Source organism: Pempheris klunzingeri, chromosome 7, assembly GCF_042242105.1.
Source record: "Pempheris klunzingeri isolate RE-2024b chromosome 7, fPemKlu1.hap1, whole genome shotgun sequence".
Lineage (NCBI taxonomy): Eukaryota > Metazoa > Chordata > Actinopteri > Acropomatiformes > Pempheridae > Pempheris > Pempheris klunzingeri.
In genome coordinates, this window is record NC_092018.1 from 7,437,303 (window position 1) to 7,457,882 (window position 20,580).

Sequence of the window (20,580 nt, forward strand, 5' to 3'; positions counted from 1 at the left end):
GCAATTCATCTCTACTCACACCCACACACACTTGCATGCACATCGTTGTGTTGTTTCAACCAATAGGCATCCTGCAGGGCTTCTCCTAATATTCTTCTTATGCAGTGTAAGTGACAATTTCTGCACATTTAAGCATTTTGTTTCCTCACTCGACTGTGAAATTAGCAGATTTTTCTTGCCTACAGTGGATTACATTTTTTGTTTGTTTTGTGTGTGTGCTCGTGCAGGGATATGGATTTGGTGTGTGGTGGGTAAGCACGCATCTGTGTGCTTGTAAGTGTGTAATCAGTGTGTGTGTACAGTGGCGGTAGAGCTTCGCGTCTGCCTACAAAATGACCTAAGTTGTTACTGTCCATTGTCTCTGGCAACAAAGAAAATCTCATTGTACAAGTTCATAAAATGTGCGATCTCTGGCACTGGTGTACATTTCAAACATACATGCGTACGCTTACAACAGCATCTTAAATCCTTGTTATGGTACAAGCAGATGTCTACAGCTACTAGCCAAGCACTGGGGACTGAAGACATTTTAATTAGCCATCATTGTTTCAACATTTAAGCTGAGCTCAGTCTATTCTTCTTGGCACACATATTCACTGACAGCTTTTTTTTCCAAGTTAAGGTCTTTACATGTAAATAATTAAAGCAGCTAGAATTCCAAGTAACGAGAAACACTTTAAATGCTTGTGGTGGCGCACCGACACAAAAGCAGATCAATTAACTGGTGAATCAGTGATAAATGAAGTCATACATCAGAAGATGCCCAGTCCACCCTTGGCTTGCAGTTGGCTTACAAGCCAGTACTTACATACTTGTGTAGTCAGTCTCCATTTACTAGTGAAAGGACACACAATATTCAAGATGCTTTGAAAAGAAGAAGGAGAAATATACTATGTGCACTCATATTGCCACCTGTTGAATTAAAAGATGTGAGCCAATAAGTGACGACATGGTCATTAACTTGTTCACATTTGACAGAGTTTAGTAAAGTGTTACCGAATTTACCTACATTAAATAGGCTGGAGGAGGAAAGGTCATGGTTACACAATCACAAAAACTCCCGAACACTAACATTAAAGCCTTAGTTCAGCTGTGTTTCAGTCAGATGTAACTATTAAATAAATTCTCAATATTTCAATGGGTGTGGGAGCATTTGTTGTACGCATCTGTCTGTATGCAGGTGTGCAAAGATCACTTTTTTGAAGGTCTTTAGTTAAAATGACAAAAAACATCTCTCTATTGATTTTGTATTTTTGAATTTAATGCTATGACACCCCAGATGTTTCCAGGTCATGGTAAAGTTGCTTTGTATTTACAGAAGTATAGAAGTCCACATTTTTCTGCTCTGTTCCTCACCTACACATTTTCACAGTGTTGATACTTGAATCTCCTCTCTTACCCTTTGCCTCTCGCAGCGAGCCGATGTGGGACTTTCTGCCCTGACCATCACGCCCGAGCGAGAGAGCGTCGTGGACTTCACCACACGCTACATGGATTATTCTGTGGGCGTTCTGCTGCGCAAGGCCGAACGCACTGTGGACATGTTTGCCTGCCTGGCACCCTTCGACCTGTCACTGTGGGCGTGCATCGCGGGCACTGTGCTCCTCGTTGGCATCCTGGTGTACCTGCTCAACTGGCTCAACCCACCCCGGCTACCCATGGGATCTGTGTCCTCAACAACACTGTACAATTCCATGTGGTTTGTTTACGGCTCCTTTGTACAACAAGGTAAGGACAAAAGGGGATATTAGGAGTGGAGAGCAGGAGATGGAAAGCAAAAGAGGCCTGATGAATGGATGAATGACTGTTTGGGTTGTTTAGGCATAAATGGATAAATTAAGGATTGATTAAATCACAGATTTGATGGTAAGGTAAATGTTGGTGGTAGTAATGAGGACAACAATGCATTTGGGAAATGGGAAAAAGTGAAACATTATGATTTCACATAATAACTCTCCTTAACATTAAATGTACTGTATATTCTACCACTACTTTGCAACAACAAATCTAGAAAGAAACTAAATGCTTCTGAGATAGGGATGCATTTTATGTATTTAACCAAACCTAAACTAACCTTGGTACTTGAGCAGCCTTAACCTAATCATGTTTGGATTTGAACCCTGGACCCAAAGTCTTACCCTGTGTACTGCCACCCTCCAGCCTGGTTTTGACTGAAAAAAAATGTTGACAATGACGATTATTCACACTGCAAATACTGTATGCTTTCTTAAGCGTGTCAGTCAAAACCAGCTAGTATAGTATAGCTAGTATATAACTCTCATTTTTAGGAAAATTTTTTAGTTTAGTTTTGTTTACTTGATGCATGACTAATGACTTATCATGTGGCAAGCTAAGCCAGGTCAGTTGTGGAATGAGTGAAGCTGGTGTTTTGTACTTGTTGCACTTGTTTTCATGAAGTTAAGCAGTATAATTCTGGGAATTACTCCCAGACTTATTTGTATATTTTCAGAGTTAATGATTCTTACCCCAGCTGACACCCAGACGGTGCACAGTTGTGTTGTTGTTTAATATTTTGCCGTAGGGATATGGACTTTTACAACAGACTATATTTGCAGGGTCCACCACAAAGGTAAAAAGAGAGAAATAGTGTGAGTGGAGGGAAGCATAGAAGAAAAAAACGTGATTGCTAAAGCAATCAAATGTCAAAAATTTGATAATAACTACCCTCTGGGTGTCATAAGTGTGGATTGACCTTTCGTGTTTGAGCACAATAGTCAAATGAGAACAAAAGGGAGGAGAGGTTTTGTTCCACATGGATTGAGTGGAGGATAATGACCTCATCCTGGTTATCTACCCAAAGATTTTCCAGAATCCATTGGGCCGTGCTCAGATGTGGAGATTGGACAATTGACACCTAGGGAAGGATTTAAATTTCATCAGTGCAGGAATAGAGCCACGACAGGGACAGGAAAGGGCAATGGGAACAGAGGATCACATAAATGTCTGTGTGTATTAGATTTGTTTTCCACTCGGTTTGTGCGTAAGTATATTGAGTATATTATGAAAGAGAAGCACTAAATATGTTCATATTCATAGGCTCATTCTTGTGTTTGCGTCTTTGCAGCTGCATGTGTAGTTTGTAGCATAATAAATAAATAACTGCTATCTTCCGATAAGCACAGTGTGCTCTTGCTATCATGCTCCAGGAATTGAATAGTTTGTTTTTTAAGCTACATTAATTATGCAAATTTTAGTAGGGATATTTTTTTTGGTGGTTGTTGTTGTTGTTTTGTTTTTTGTTTTTAACGCTGCCTGTGAAACATTTCAGGCCCTGAATAAGAAACTGATGAGCATTCAACCGTTTGGTAAATAATCCTCCATCTAGTGCTGCAGCTAATGGCGGTAATGATGATGATGATACATGCTAATTGCTGTTTGATATTTGCAATCGTTTCTCTTTTTAGCTGTAATTAACATTTTAGTCATGCCATCATTAGAGAGAAAAAAGAGAAAGAGAGAAAGGATCTAATTCTTCACAAGTGGGTTTGTCCTTTGTGTGTGTATATGTTGGTATGTATGGTTCTGTGTTGAGTATATACGGCAGCGCAGTATGTGTAAGAGCGTGTTTGTGTGTGGCATCAGGTGCATCTTGTTCATGAGAACAGTCGTGCTTTAGCCACAGGTAATTTGTTTCTGATTTGGCTAGCCAGAAATATCTCTCACAAAATTAACTGAGCATGAACAGACTACTGCCGCAAGGCTAAGTGGGCTGACCTTCACTAGCTTTAAAAGTCACCTGGAATTTGGCTTACTTCCATCACAGGAACCATTTTGTGAAACAGAGATCTCCACTTTCAGACACAGAATATCTTTTGGTTTCTTTGGTAACCCCAGTTGTTTGAGTAACATGAGAGAGACGCCTCACTATTGGATATGTCCATCGCATTTTCACAGAAGCACTTATACCATTATTCTAGCCCAGTGGCTGGCAGTCATAACATATATGACCACCTCCACCTTTATATATGACCAATGTCATTGAAAGCACACACTTCTCCTCACGTCTCCTGAGCAGCAAGAAGGCCGGTCTGGTGAAACACCTCACTCATGCTACCCAGAGAACCAGGATTTACACTAGTAACCTAAAGCTCTCTTTCATAGCATACTGATGCCTCACTATTGGACTTACGCATTGCCATATAAGCTTATCTCACTGACTGACCACCAGCCCCCTCACACAGAAGTGGGTGCATTAGCCAGGCTCACAGAGGAGCCCACGCTCAGGACGGTATGAGCAAGGCTTGGAGACGTGACATTCAATTTCTTAAAGTTTGCAAAACCTCACAGTGCGTCCGGAGAGGCAACTGCCAACTACAGAGGAACCGCTTCACTTCTATCAGCCAATAGATGGACAGCTAGTAAGGATGGATTAAAGTCAGAGACAGATAATGTTCCTGCACATTGTTTCAGTGGAATCAGCTTCCAGCAATGTGCTCTGATTGTGTAGGAAGAAAAACAGGTCCACTACTTTGTGGCCAAACCCTGTCCAAATCTGATTCGCTATAGCCAGTTGGAGTTTTCCTTCTCTGTCCTGGGGACGTGCGTTGCTCTCACAGAGAAAAGACAAACATCACTCCACAATATCAGTTTGCGTGCCAGAGTGTGCAGCTGTTAGCAACGTAGACTACCCTGTTCTTATAGACCACCGTGGCCATATTGCATCTCACCAGCACATGGTGCCCCTGGAATAATGCCGTAGTAGAGATGCCTGCTCCAAACTCAATTGTTGCCATTTCTTTCCTGGTCGATACCGTGCCCGTATACACACCGTCCATTGGGAAAAACAGACATTTTCAACTGCGAAGCACAAGCACACAGGATGCAGACACCATAGCCAACCATAAAAAAAGTAATGAGACCGCTGTCACAAGGTGGTGCTGAGTCCGTAGCACCTGGCTAGTGTTCTCAACATCCATGTTGACACTGTGCATGCTTTCTAACTCCTTTCGTAAAGATAGAGGAGAGTGAAGCTCTGTAGAGTGCCCACAATCTCTGGGAATGTCTTTTGGTTGTACATCGCTGGCCTCTGGCAGCTGACAGTGGTCGCTCTGCCCAGGTGCCACTATGCATGCGTGCACTGATACACTCAGGACAGCTTGACTGTGCTGTTTCACCACAAGGGGGGGGGGGCGCTGGGTCATGGTGATGTTATAAAGGAAAACAGTATGCTTTGTAACTTTGTGTTTATTTATTTTTTTCTTACGGAAAAATTGTTCCATGGCTCCCTCGGCTGTTTGCCTGGATGCGTCAGTGAACAAACATCCACTTCCACAAAGTGTGTTCTTGAGACCGAAGTGTGGCATTTAACAATCCAACACTTGAGCTGAGTTTCCTCTCCTCTTGGCTAGAATGCACAAACTATGCTCTAGGCCCACGCATCACCAAGAGGGAGGGACGGCACTGGGAGCTTTTCCAGGAACATATCGGAACACACAGGAGGTATCCACTCTGATCCGTGGAAAGTTAAGCTAGCTAGCTCAGACACAGGTAGAGGGTAGCTGGGCATTTGAAGTGAGAGGATGTGTTTGATTGACAAGTGACGGACTGCATCGGTCATAACAAGGTGAATGGCCCTGATACGTCACTGACGTCGTCACTGCCAGCCACACAGGGTCTTATTCCATAGTTTACATCAAGAGGAGTGCTATGGAAGACACCTAATAACAGCTAATTATAAAATGAAACATTGTCTTGACTGACAAAAATAAGATTCATTTGAAAAGCTACATAAGAAGGTTCAAAATAGGTTTATGATGCCAGTGGCAAAAATACATAAACATACACAAGCAGGTGCTCTTGCAGCACCTATATACTGACCTTTGTACTTCACCCTGAAATATTACCCTTAGGGAAAAGTGATTCAGATACAAAGATACACACATCCACAGCAGGAGGGAGCCGGAGATGAGTGATGAGAATGAATAGTTAAACACGATGCCAGAATTTTGCTTTTGGCTGTGTTACTTTGACTGTGAGAGGAGGAGGAGGAGGCTGAGAGGCGAAAAAAGGAGGTGCAGAGGGGTTACACTGATTTCTTTCAGCCTTCCTCTTTTCTTCTTCTTTTCTGTCCCTTTGACAATTTCTGGCTTCCACTTCCCATTCTTATGCTTCCATTTTTCTCCCTTTCATCTCTTGTTTTGCGTCCTTTTGTCCTTTTTCTGAATCATCATTTCTGTCTTCCTTCATTCATCCCACCTTATTTCCTTTTCTTTTCATGTGTCCCTCCCTTTACCCCTTTCTCCCTTCACGTTCTGTCTCAATTCCTCCCTTTTTTTCTCAAGAATTCCCTCACTCTTGCTCATCAGGGCCACCAAGGTACCAGTCAACTGGCAATCTGTTTACAACTTCACCCATAGGTCTCTCAGTGTGTGGTGTGTGGTGTGTGGTGTGTGTGGTGTGTGTGTGTGTGTGTGTGTGTGTGTGTGTGTGTGTGTGTGTGTGTGTGTGTGTGTGTGTGTGTGTGTGTGTGTGTGTGTGTGTGTGCGGGCGTGTATGTGCGTGCGTGCGTGCGTGCGTGTGCACACAAGTGCCAGTAGAGGGAGAGACACATAAGGGAAGCAACAGAGGAAACAGGAAGTCCATAACTAGGTCTAATTGGTCTCAATGAGGGTGAGAGAGAGGGGGGGTAAAGAAGCTAAAGAAAGAAGGTAAAGAAAGGACTCCATTTGACAAAATCTGCTGGTTGGTTCTACATTTTTTAACCACTACTTCAAAGGACTTGGGATTTGGTTTTATCTTTTAACAGTAAAACAGAATCCCCTCAAACAAACGAACAACTTAAAGATCAACTTTGACAGAAAAAAATAGTGTAAAATGTGCAGCAGGAATACAGAAAAAGTTCTGCATGCATACATGATAAGTTGTTTATTTCCAAACTTTGAAAAAGTGTCAGAAAAGCTGGTTGAACATAAATTATAAAATGCTAACTTTACAAGCAACTATCAGGTAAATGATATGAGGCAGATATATAGCACACTCAATCAGACTCATGATCAGACAGCACATCAGCCACCATGACAAAAAGTTGTACATACTTTAAAGAGTAATAAAACAAACTGAAGGAGAGAACTGTTAAGTCAAGTAGTCTTTGGTTCAAAAGATGAATAAATAAGCCTTAAAAAATAAGCATTTACAGGTAGCACACAGGTAGTTGGTATTCCTGCTGTACTGAATACTAACTGCACAATTTGAACTAAAAAATGCAGGTGAGGTGGTCATTGGAGAGGCCATCTATCAGCACACATCTTGTCCAGGACGTTGTTCAGACCTTGATTCTGGTTTTGGTCGCGCCCCAACTTTCTTTTTTTGGAAGCAAACCACATCTCTATTGCTGCAAACACAAATGTGTTTTGGGTATTTCAGCAATGAACACAGACACACAGGCAGAGATGTGGCAAAATCATTTGTTGGTGATCACACAAAAATTAAATAAGAGCTGTTGACAGAATGAAGCAGTGTGTAGAGAAGACGATGAGGGAGAGAGGATATGATTTAAAGAGGATGTGAAATGTTTCCTAAGGAGATTAATTTTCAGCTTCAGTTGGGTTACTCTTTGGCCCTGGCTGAGGGAGGAAGGTCATTCCAATATTTTTCAGAGTCATAAGGGAGGAGAGTCAAGGCTGGGATGAGTGATTACCAGGTCACATTATTTGGAGAGCCAAGCAGACAACATTAGCAGAGGTTAGGGCATTGTCTGGCTGGTATGTAGAGCTGGACAGACCATGGCCTGTAGGGATGGGGATGTGCACTCATTTGCAGACTTTTACGCCATGTTTTGGATTTTAAATGAACCACCACAGGTAGTCACTGGGCAAAAATTCAGGATTATGGAAAACATGACAGCCTCCAGCAGTTTGGATGAGTTGTGAGGAGTGTGGTCAGAAGAAAGTTGCTGTACCCTAGACAGAAGTTTCAACAAGCTGAGCAGAAGTGCTGATAAGGAAGTGCCTACTTCATTAAGTTTTGTGGATAATTGTAAACCAGCAGGAACAGAAGAATGAGCTTGAATGCAAAAAAGCCTTTGAGATGGACACATTCATACATGGCATGGTTCTTCTTTGTGGAAGATGATAATGCTGTTCAAATTACAGCCTGTGAAGTGGATTAAACATAATTTTCTACGGATATTGGAGACGGAATAAAACCAAAGGCAAATTAAAGTGACCATTTGTTACTGTGTTTCAGTCATCTGGAGAATTACATTGAACATTACAAGTAAATGCAGTAATGATGCAATTAATTTGTGATCCATTTCGTTAAAAGCAAACCTCAAAGTGCTACAATAAAACCATAAGTCTAAAACACCAGGACGCCAAGAAATAGCAGTAAAGGCAGTGGAAAGATAATTTAGTTCAAAGAAAAATGTCTTGCTGTAGAGAGAGGTTTCTGGGCTAGTTTTACACAGAAAGCTCAGGGTCTTAAGTGCCCTCAGGTGCTGCTCAACCAGTATGTTTCACAGCCAGAGAGCATCGGCAACAGATTACATTTGAAAACTGCAACAACCATGTTACTCCTTTATCAGTGTCTTTTTTTGTATTATTTATTTTTGGTGTAAAGCTGCCCTCTCTGTGTAAGAAGAAAGCTGAATTGGCCACAGTTATCAAATGGACTGTGAACTCTGCTGTAATTGAAATAGGCAAACAGGCGACGGAAGCTGGCAGTCAAAGGAGGCAAGTCTGCTGACGTGTAACCTGTGTAGGAGGGAGAAAGGCACTGTTATGCAAGTCAGGCATGTTGAAGAGAGATAAAAATTAAACTCAGAGAGATAGAGTGTGAGAGCGAACATTTTACCCTGTTCCTCCATCCCTTTTCCTGTTTCTAATTCCCCCCGGTCTCCCTCTGTCTCACCATCTATCCAGTTCATCCCTACCCTGGCCTGACTCCTGTGTTTTGCCAGCAATGTTTGAGGTAAAGTAGAACAGTCAAAAGCAAAACTCTGGTGTCACTCTGAATATTTATCTTTCACAAATCTTTCCCAGTCGCTCTCTCCTTCTCACTTTCTGGTGTTCTCCTCTAATTTATGTCCTAACCAGTAGGGGAGGAGAGAGATACTGTGGAGAAACAGAATGTGTATTTATGGATGTGTGCACATATGTGTGTGTTCTCTTAGCATGCAGTCTCACTGTCAGCATGAGTGCTGCTGTCTCTCAATTAGAGCTAACGTAGTGGGAAAGCACATACACAGGCACGCACAAAGGCTCACTGTGAATTACTTGTTTTCACTGTATGAAAAAAAAAAAAGCACAAATACCCAAGTACACACACGTACTAAGTCAGAGTCATAGGTCGTAATCAACACTTTCATCTGCTTTTAAACATCTCTCTTTCCCATCCAAACTACCTATCCATTCATTTATCCATCCATCCATTTTCCTAGACTTATCCACTTATCTTGGCTTGGGTTGCATTGGCAAAAGGTTAAGCAGGGCACTCCAGTCGTCTTGCTCCAAATCAATGCTTTCCAGCTCCTCCTGGAGGATCCCGAGGCATTCTCAGGCCAGATGAGATAGATAATCCCTCCACTGAGTTCTGGGTCTGCACCGTGGTGTCCTCCCACTTGAATGTGCCCGAAAGACCTCCATGGGAAGATACCGGGGGTGGGAACAAACCACGTGCCCGAACCACCTCAACTGTCTCATTTCGACACAAAGGAGCAGCGGCTCTACTCTGAGCTCGCTCTGGATGTCTGAGCCCACCCATCATCAGGAGGAAACTAATTTCGATAGCCTGTAACCGCAATCTTATTCACTACTCAAACCTCATGACCACAGGTGGTTGGAATGTTGATGAAGTGGTAAATTAAGAGCTTTGTCTTCCAGCTCAGCTCACTCTTCACCACAAGGGTCCACAATCCATTGTTTTTCAGCATAGGGTGCAGGAGGCAGGACATGACGCAAAAAGTAGGATCTGAAAATTGTGGTGGTTTTGTTCACCGCACACAAATTTTGTGGTGGCTGTTAATGACAGAAGTTCTCAAATTTTTTGGTCCATCAAATTATCAGACAGTTTTGTAGGTGTCTGCATGTAAATGACTCTTCTTCTTCACCCTTACATTTTTGTATTTTTCCAGTTTCAATCCAGCCGCATGACAGAAACGTCATGAAACACCCACTCGCTGAGACGATAAGACAATGACCTGCGACATTACATAGACTTTGTACAAAGGAGCTGGCAGGGTAAAGTCCATTTAATGTCTGGTCTGGATTCAGACATTTGTGTTCTCACATACAGCTCTTCCGGCTCCTCCTCAGGGACACATGAGCTTGTGTCTGAGAGAGAACAAGGGGGGGGGGGGGGCGCAGTCTTGTTGCGGCACCACTTCTGTTTATTTCCTCTCTTCTTTTGTATTTTATATGTCCATCTCTCAAATCTCTCCATTTTCCGATTCCTTCTACTTACTGCGGAGTTTGCTCAATGTGAGTTGCATTCATATTCAGCGCCCCCCCCCTCTCTTGCTTCCCTGTATATGTTTTCCCTCGGTCATTATCTCTGTTTCTGCTGTGCTGTACTGCTGGGAAGCCCACGTTATCATCATTTTCATGCTTTCTTCTTTTTTTCTCCCTCTCTTCCTCTCTTTACGACTCCCTCTAATCCATTATCCCTCTCTAACGACTCTGTTGTGCTGCTGTGAAGTGGACCCAACTTTAGGATCTCTCCATCTATCCTCCCTCATTTCTTCCTTCTGTCCCTCTTATAGTTTCTTCCTGGCTACAGAGAAGTGCCACTGTGAAAAGAGACCATCTCTCAGCAGTTCCATTGTCTTTCTACTGCTCTTTCTTCCACTCTGTACTCTCTTATTTCTGTCACAGTTGCTTCATTTCCTTTTCCTTTTCTGTCCATTCTCAGAGATCTCACTTGCTCTCCCTCCATCCAGTACTTTCTTAATGCTTGTGTGATGCAGTCCAGCTGTTATTAGACAAACCACCACCCGTTCCAAACTGCTTTCATCTCTCCATTCATCTGTCCATCCATCCACCATAATCTCTCCTTCAGCAATGCAAAGTAGCCAAGTGCATTTACTCATGTACTGTACTTAAGTACAATTTGATTGTACTTTACTTGCTTTTCATTGGTTATTTCCAAACAGTGAAATATTGCACTTACAACACGCATTAAACATGATGTATTATTATGGATTGAATGACCCAACAGTGAATTTGTAAAGTACTTATACTCAGTAGGCGATTTGTTATTTCTAACATTGGGGATGGCTTACTGAAAGCACCCCCCAACTGTACGAAATTGGACTCAGGCTGCGTAAGCAATGAAAAATCAGAGAATATTTGTGTCCACATTTTTACAGAGACCTGGCTTCATCTCAGCACCCGAATCAATCTACTGTTCCCGTTAAGCATTCTACCAGGTGCCTGTAAAAACGAAGGAAAGTATTTATTTAAAACAAGACGATTTTGCATTTTTATAGTTTAACGACTATTTCAATATTCAAAAATCATGGCCCTCGCCTATTAGCAAGTTGCTAATTTACATATCCATCAGATCCAGTGCTACATTAACATTCAATTGGAGTTGTGATTGTATCCTCCTCATGACTTAAAGTGCAGTATACAGTCTCCTTTAAACTCCACTTAAGTCAATACCTACCTATCTCCTGAGGGAAATATTTGGTTAATTAGATGCTGAATGCTCCACTGTGTGCACAAACTAGGCACTAGCTTTAACTGTCGGGTATTTGGTATTAAACAGCTAGCATACTGTATGTAGGGTTTTTTAAAGTTTTTTGCCAAAAACAGCTTCCTGCTTTGGCCAAAAATGAGAGAGAGCAGTAAAGGCGTAGAAACCAACAGTGAGTAAAAATATCCTACTCTTTGCTATCCGTAGAGCTGAGGGGGACTGCAGAGTTGGATAATAATGCTCTGTGCATTTGTAGTATAAGCCATTTGTTTCACACACAAGTAGTCAAGTTGTCTATTGATAATATAAGAGTATTTATTATAGCCACTTTAGGCAAAGGATGTGAATACTTCCTTCACTACAGGCCCCCTACATCTCCAGTCTAGTTTCAATAATCCTTCATAATATAGTGACATGTGGAATGGCAAATTAGACAACATGGATATTTGCAACTCAAAAGATGGATTATGGGTGCTTTAACACATTTCAACGCTTGGTGAAATAATAACAACCATGACAAATTCAAAATGCATACCAAAGTAACATTAAACTGTTTCACTTATTTTACTAAGTGGCACATTAAGCAATTGGAAAATAGAACTGTGCCTCCTGTCTGTGATTGTACAGTATAGGACAACACATTTTGCCTTCAACTTCAATCACCCTGCTTCTCTCCTGTTGGTGGAAATGGGGGCTGCAGCCACTGGCTGAAATATCAGTCTCAAATTACCCAGCATGCTTGCGTTATACTTGTCAGGGTGTAATGTATGTGTTGACTCTTGCATGCTGTTAAGGCTCTCCATCTCTCTGTCTTTCTCTCCTTCTATATTAAATGTTTAATCCTGCTGGCACAAGCAAAATGTGTCCTGGTGTTAAATGTCACATTCAGCTGGAGACCATTAGATGCAGACAGATAGACTGAGAGATACAGTGGGGCAAAAAAGTATTTAGTCAGCCACCAATTGTGCAAGTTCTCCCACTTAAAAAGATTCAATTCAATTCAATTCAATTTTATTTGTATAGCCCAATATCACAACAGAGTGTCTCATAGTGCTTTACAAAGATGAGAGAGGCCTGTAATTTTCATCATAGGTACACTTCAACTATGAGAGACAGAATGGGGGGAAAGAATCCAGGAAATCACATTGTAGGATTTTTAATGAATTAATTGGTAAATTCCTCGGTAAAATAAGTATTTGGTCACCTACAAACAAGCAAGATTTCTGGCTCTCACAGACCTGTCACTTCTTCTTTAAGAGGCTCCTCTGTCCTCCACTCGTTACCTGTATTAATGCCACCTGTTTGAACTCGTTATCAGTATAAAAGACACCTGTCCACAACCTCAAACAGTCACACTCCAAACTCCACTATGGCCAAGACCAAAGAGCTGTCAAAGGACACCAGAAACAAAATTGTAGACCTGCACCAGGCTGGGGAGACTGAATCTGCAATAGGTAAGCAGCTTGGTGTGAAGAAATCAACTGTGGGAGCAATTATTAGAAAATGGAAGACATGCAAGACCACTGATAATCTCCCTCGATCTGGGGCTCCACGCAAGATCTCACCCCGTGGGGTCAAAGTGATCACAAGAACGGTGAGCAAAAATCGCAGAACCACACAGGGGGACCTAGTGAATGACCTGCAGAGAGCTGGGACCAAAGTAACAAAGGCTACCATCAGTAACACACTACGCCGCCAGGGACTCAAATCCTGCAGTGCCAGACGTGTCCCCCTGCTTAAGCCAGTACATTTCCAGGCCCGTCTGAAGTTTGCTAGAGAGCATTTGGATGATCCAGAAGAGGATTGGGAGAATGTCATATGGTCAGATGAAACCAAAATAGAACTTTTTGGTAAAAACTCAACTTGTTGTGTTTGGAAGAGAAAGAATGCTGAGTTGCATCCAAAGAACACCATACCTACTGTGAAGCATGGGGGTGGAAACATCATGCTTTGGGGCTGTTTTTCTGCAGAGGGACCAGGACGACTGATCCGTGTAAAGGAAAGAATGAATGGGGCCATGTATCGTGAGATTTTGAGTGAAAACCTCCTTCCATCAGCAAGGGCATTGAAGATGAAACGTGGCTGGGTCTTTCAGCATGACAATGATCCCAAACACACCGCCCGGGCAATGAAGGAGTGGCTTCGTAAGAAGCATTTCAAGGTCCTGGAGTGGCCAAGCCAGTCTCCAGATCTCAACCCCATAGAAAATCTTTGGAGGGAGTTGAAAGTCCGTGTTGCCCAGCTTTTGTTATTGACCAAATACTTATTTTCCACCATAATTTGCAAATAAATTCTTTAAAAATCAGACAATGTGATTTTCTGGATTTTTTTTTTCTCATTTTGTCTCTCATAGTTGAGGTATAGTCATGATGAAAATTACAGGCCTCTCTCATCTTTTTATATATATATATATATATACATACATGTAACATACACATACATGTATATACATGTAACTCTCAACATTTTACTGTGCACATTGTAGTGATGTTGACTTAAGACTTGTCCCTCTTGTAAAATGAATATATATGTCAAAGCACCTCTGAAGCACACTGATATTGGCTGTTCTGTTTCTATCTAGATACTTTAACCAGGGAGTCAGAGAGGCTGTAGCTGGCAGGGACAGTAATGAGGAGGGTGGCTTAATTGTAATACAAGCATATTTATTTTAGGCTCTCTTTTGTTAACTGCCTCAGATAAAAGGACAAAGTGAATTATGTTTATTTCCCAGTGAATGTGTTGGAAAGGTCAGGCTTTCAGCAGAATGCAAGCGGAATAAACAATAGATTTAATTGCACCTTGACAGATGTTTGTGCTCACAGTAATATTTTCTAATATACATTTTGTTTAGGGTAAGAAAAGCTCAACACAACGGATAAGCCTATGAGGCTTATCCGTTGTGTTAATTAAAGTTATTTTGACTCATGATCAATAAGACATGGGGAATGATCGACATTTCGAGTACCATTTGTCAAAAAGTCAATGGAGTCGAAGAATAGATCTATTGGTTCCTTTTGTTCATCAACAAAAGGCATGGCAGCAAATTAAAAGTCCTGATTTCCTACAATAACCCCCAGTGAAACCAGATAAGTGCAAGATTTATGTGATCATTTATGTTAACAAGGCAATCCCCTCTGTGCCAGCGAAACTCGAAAACAGCTCAGGTAGATGGAAGAACAAAGTGGAAGGGAGGAATAGAAGATGGGTCAGTCAAGATAAAACAGTGGGAGAGCAGAGTGCTGCACACCTTGTTAGACACCTTGTTAGTGCTCAGTCAGTCATTATAGTGACTGCTGAGGCAGGACTACCTAATAATAGGAGGGTTGGAGAGTAAGACAGAATGTCTTAAGTTTTCACAGTGGCCAAAACAATATAATAGTCTGTGTTATGACTGGAAATAAATACACTGCAAGCTAAAGAGTGGACAAGGGAGGGGAGGAGGTGGATAAAGAGGAGTGGAGGCAATGTTGTGGACCAGAGGAGGCCAGAACACATGGTAACATACTGTTGTGCTTCATTACATCAGTCTTGTGGGGCCCAGATAGATCATATTGACACTAAAAAGGCACAACACGTGATTCAAATGCAAATAAGGAGCAACACCACTTGCCTCCTGTATGGCGAGTCTGATCAAATGTGATCATTTCAGCTGGTAATGTGTTTAATCACCCTGTGTGTGATGTCCAGCGTGTGTTAGGATTGAGGAGTGAGAGTAAGTATTAAGTATCTAAAAATGCCAGTGCATCTGCCCTCATAAGGGTATTATGTGGAGATCTCTGTGCACTGTATGTATTCCCGTGTAGCATTAAGGGTATCACCTGCTTGACACCTGTGTTGTCATAGTGACTAAACAGAAATTAGACACTGGAACTGGTATTTACTGCACACACGTCAGTCTTAGCTGATTTATCATTGTCACTTTAGACAGTGAGGATGAGTGTCTGGCTCCTATATTAGCTACATGGGTGCTGTCATAAGTCATTTTTCTTGAGAAAAACTCTTAAGAGGTTTCTTTATTTTTGCAAAGTATGGCCTTTCAGAAAACCTCGCACAAAATGTCAGATGAACTAGTTCTTTTTAACATAACCGGCTGATAATTAGAATGTGCTAGTTGGGAATAATTTAAATTTGTCCTTTTTGATCAAACATTGACTTGACTATGAAATCAAAAACTACTTAGTTTCCTCACAGCAGTTTTATTTGTTGTCAAAGTGTTGTGCACGACAGTCTTATCTCCACGCTGAAGTTGAAGAGGAGTGTCTCCCATAGCCTAATCCAAAGCTTTTTTTTTTTTTTTTTTACTTACTCACTAAACATTCCTGAGTATGTTGTCATTGTCACCTGTGTGTCATCATTATGATTATATGTAGCTTTCTTTATATTGTTGTCATGCTATGTCTTGGAGGTGGCAATGGATGGGTTGGGATTTATAGAATATAATGAATAGAATATTCTCCTCCTAAGTATTCCAGTTGAATTAAAGGGACAATAACTATTGTCTTAGAGCAAATTGAAAAGTAAACAGCATTTGTGGTTGTGTATGTAGCTTTCTGTGGCATACATGCATCATCATGTAGAGTTGAAAAGGGAGAGTGAGAGCATGGTAAATTACATGATAATGAAAAGATAAATAAACAGTACTGAGTGGAAAATAGAGAGAGCACTTGTTAAAAATATTCTCTGAGGTCTTGCTCAGCTACATTTTTTTCACATTACCTTACTGTTCTCTACTAGTGATGGGAATTTCGTCTCTTTTTAGAGAGCCAGCTCTTTTGGCTCGGCTCCCTAAAAAGAGCCAGCTCTTTCGGCTCCCAAGTGGCTCCTCAGATTTTTTTTGTTGCTTCAATAAATTTATTACCAAATTATATGTAAAATGAATTACTAATGTAAAAAACACATTATATAGAATATTTATTGTTTATATTGCCTTATTAATTTGAAATTATAAAATTTTACTGGGGTCTTAGAGCTCTGGGCTGTAGGTCTTGGTGGCTGTGGTGTTGTCCTGGATGATACTGTAGACATTGTAGGAGCAGTAGACACACTGGCACCTTCATTAACAGCAGGTTCCCTTGCTTGACCTTTCTCCTCTAACTGGATTGATGGGTGAACAGTAGGCACATGCCTGTGCAGGTTGTTTGTGGAGCCTGCCTGATATGAAACCGTCCCGCTCAGTTTGGACACACAGACACCACCACACATCTTGACCAATCACGTGCGGCTTTAACAGAAAAGAGACAAAAAAAAACAAACGTATCGGCTCCCGATTGGATCGGCTCCCGTCATTCACTTCAAAGAGCTGGCTCTAAGAACCGGATCGTTCGCGACCGACACATCACTATTCTCTACAGATGAAGGCCACTTCACGGCCTAATCCAAAGGAGCAAAATGCAATTATGCACTCAAACTTCTAAAAAGAAACCAGGCTCACTTTAAGGGCACATTGGCTCTGTCCTCCAGTGTTGTATTGGAGATTGGCAAAGGCCAAGGAGAAGAGAAACAGTTTATTAGGATCAGTAATAGCTCTGCACAGATGTGCTGTGTGTATTTTCTATATGTGTGTATCGCTGTATTGCACATATGAGTGTACATACAATTTCACATTTGTCACATTTGCTACATTTTTGTTACATTTGCTTCACATTTGTAGGTAGGTAGGTAGTTAAGAGCCAGACACTTTGCCCCATACTGCAAAAGGCTAGTTTGCCTGTGTCAGGGTTTTTGGGATTATGTAAAAAAGACTGGTAGACACCCCAGTGTGCATCAAATGCCGATTAATACCACCTGTTGACCCACCTCGGCCCCCATCATCCTGAAGACTAAGAGAACGTGTGCTAGCCCTGAAATGGGAAATGATACATTAAGGTCTTAGTTGTGTTGTTACAGCTAAATTATGGTGTTGGACTTGACAGTAACATTACACAATGGAAAACGTGGTTCACTAATGTTACTCCAGTAAATAGGACGAGCGGAGATACAGCAGGAGATATTTATAGTCCACTCAGCTGTTAGCCCTAACATTATGCTAGCAAGATTCAAGGTCAGTAACATAGTGTACAGTTGGTGTGTACAGTACAGTAAAAAATAACTTGACACTGTGTTTAACAACAAGACTAACAAGATAACCAGCTCTGTCAAAGTCCCCAAATCATTAACAAGATTTTCACCATCACATGAATGAGGTAACAAGTTGAATGTGGGATGTGAGGTGATCGCTAGTTTATTTTCATCTCGCTGACAGTTTTTCAAGATCGCTGACTGAAGTTGGATTCGCTGTCAGAGATTTATGTAATCCAAAATCTCTGAGTTTACTGCAAATTATGAATTACAGTTTCCATTCTGTGGTGTTCAGAAGACCTGAAGGAGGACACTCACTGCTGGTTATAAGTTAGCTTTTTAAGGTCTTCTATTAAATTGTACATGCAGGCTTTGACTGCATCCCTGTTGCTATGATTATTCATTTAATGTAGCCAGTGCATTCATTTAGAACGGTGGGCAGACTGTTTCATTTGAACTACTTAGTAGGTGTCCTGTATGTAAGCGATAATGTACAGCGAGCTGGTCATTATTGCAAAATGAACCCCAGCAGGGTGATGCTTGCATCATCCTGCTTCAAAGAAAATGATTATTCGGCTTTGTACTACTGCATCATCCTGTTGGTGTTTGTTTTGCAGTAATGACTGGCTCGCTGCACATTGCCCCTTACTTAATTGACACTGTGCTGTTAATCCGAATCAACCATCCAGACCAAACAGTTTATCAGAGTGATTAGTTAGCCTGTGGTCTCACACACAAACTCTGCTTTTGTTTTAGTTCACACTGATGGCAGATGTTCAGCCTTATGGATGTTTTTGTGTATAAGTTCATCTGGTTTCCTTTTCACTGTTCGCTGCTCGTTTTGTATGCTTTTGCACAGTTATGCTTATGGTTAGTGGCTGGTCTCTCTCTCTCTACCTCCTTACACTCATATTTTGAATGAGATTAATTTTGCTAAAAAAGAGACTAACTGGACAATAAGGTGAATTAGATAGCAGCATTATTATTATTTCAAATTTTCTGTAGATGTCACAATGATATTGTTATGTGACAGTCCTGATATACTGGCCTACAGTTATGTTTGCATGCAGTGTTCCTACAATGTATTTTTGAGGTCTAATGTGTACTGGATCTGTGGCACATTTGCATTCTTTCTTTTGCATATGATATTAAACTCTCTTTCTGTTTGTAAAGACCTCGGGTGAAAATAGATAGACACAAACACAACAATCGTAGTAGACAAACAAGGCAGATACACAAAATCTGGCCTATGCAGTATGTGTGGTTAATTAAAAGAGAAACTCAAGAGTTGGGGATCTGTGTAAATTGACTCAGTGAGTGTAGACATGCTGTCCTTGAGAGGGAGGGGTGGGCAGACAGGATGTTGGGGAGGAGTGACAGAGTGGGGGTGGGGGTGGGGGGGTATGTGGGTTGCGAAGTGTGAAATATTGAGAATGACAGTGTTAAAATTGAATATGAGCGACTCAAACACAATCACTATCAAGTGAAAGAGCTTAGAAATGCACAATCACTCACTGACTTGAGTATGTGCGCATAGCACCACACACACACACACACAGACACACACACACACACACACACACTGTGCCCTAATCAAGGGAAAATTGCTGAGAGAGCCATCTGTCAAAAGTTGCACTCAGAGAGGCAGCCATGGTTTTATTGGTTTGATAGAACAAGACACAGTTTGCATGCAGTCACCTTTAATGAGACCACAGTACTGTAGCTGCTAGCTGAAATGACTGTATCTATGTGCGCGGTGGACACGCATGCATGTGCAAGTGCGTTTTTAGTGAGAAAAAGGAGAGATTTTTTTTTTTAACGTGTTTTGAGATTCACTGTCATTACAGAATTAGTAATATCTAAAAATCCACCATAAAGTTTCCTGTTTCTAATGTGCCCTATTCCCCATGAAGACTATGGGGGGGGGATATTAAAAAACAGCTTCATCCATCACCATGTTTTTAACAAGCTTCTGATATTATGAATTGGCTGTACACTGGTGTGTGGAATTTTCTCTCTTTCTACAGTAGAAGCCTTTACTTTTGCCCTTTAAATATAAGCATACACATGCACAAAAGTGACAGATACGCATGAACAAGAACACACACACACACACACACACACACACACACAGCCCTGACCCGCTGGCTGTTGTAACCCTTATACTATACACAGATTGTATTGATCCATATATAGGAAGCAAGCAAGGAAACACAGCCTGTAAATAAGCTCAAAGAAATTTCTGCTGACTCTACCATTTTTATGTTCCTTTCAACTGTGAAAAGGAGGCAAAAGTGCTGATGAGGCTTGAAGAAAGGAGGAGAGAAGAGGAGAAATGAGTGTTTCTGTAATAAGTCCAATGTCAAGCAATTTCTGCATATGGTACACTCACGCACCCTCACGCACACATACACACATTCAGAAGAGTACTCAAACCCCAGCTATTCTGGGAGGGCATTAGGAAGTTACCACACTAAGTCATACACACACACACACACACACACACACACACAGACACACATAGAAAAGGCCCATGGGTTTATCACCGGTCTCCACATTTGGCCCTGTGCAGCCTGAAACTTCACTGGCTGCTCTACCTTCATTCATTCCAGGGAATAAGAAAAAGCTCTCCAAGGCCAAAAAGGAGCCACTTTTAATGAATGTTTACAAGCGATGATGCAACAAGTTGGTCAGAGTCTCTCTGAAGGGCAAACACACAAACACACTAGTAAGTGTGTGTGAGGGTTTAGTTAAGGATAATTTAGCCAAATTATGTATTTAGTTGGTGAGACCAAAAATTAAGTTTTTTTTAAGGTCTGTTTTGTTCAATTTGCTTCGAAACTAGAGGGAAATAAGCATGCTCAGTGAACA

General features: G+C 41.4%; 1 protein-coding gene across 1 annotated transcript in view; it reads left to right on the forward strand.

The window, feature by feature from the left end:
• The window catches only part of grid2 (glutamate receptor, ionotropic, delta 2), a 442,371-nt gene that overhangs the window by 342,054 nt on the left and 79,737 nt on the right, over positions 1–20,580 (forward strand). The window contains exon 11 of the mRNA XM_070834212.1: positions 1,416–1,728. Coding sequence (XP_070690313.1) covers positions 1,416–1,728 — 313 coding nt within the window. The remainder of the gene's footprint in view (positions 1–1,415; positions 1,729–20,580) is intronic.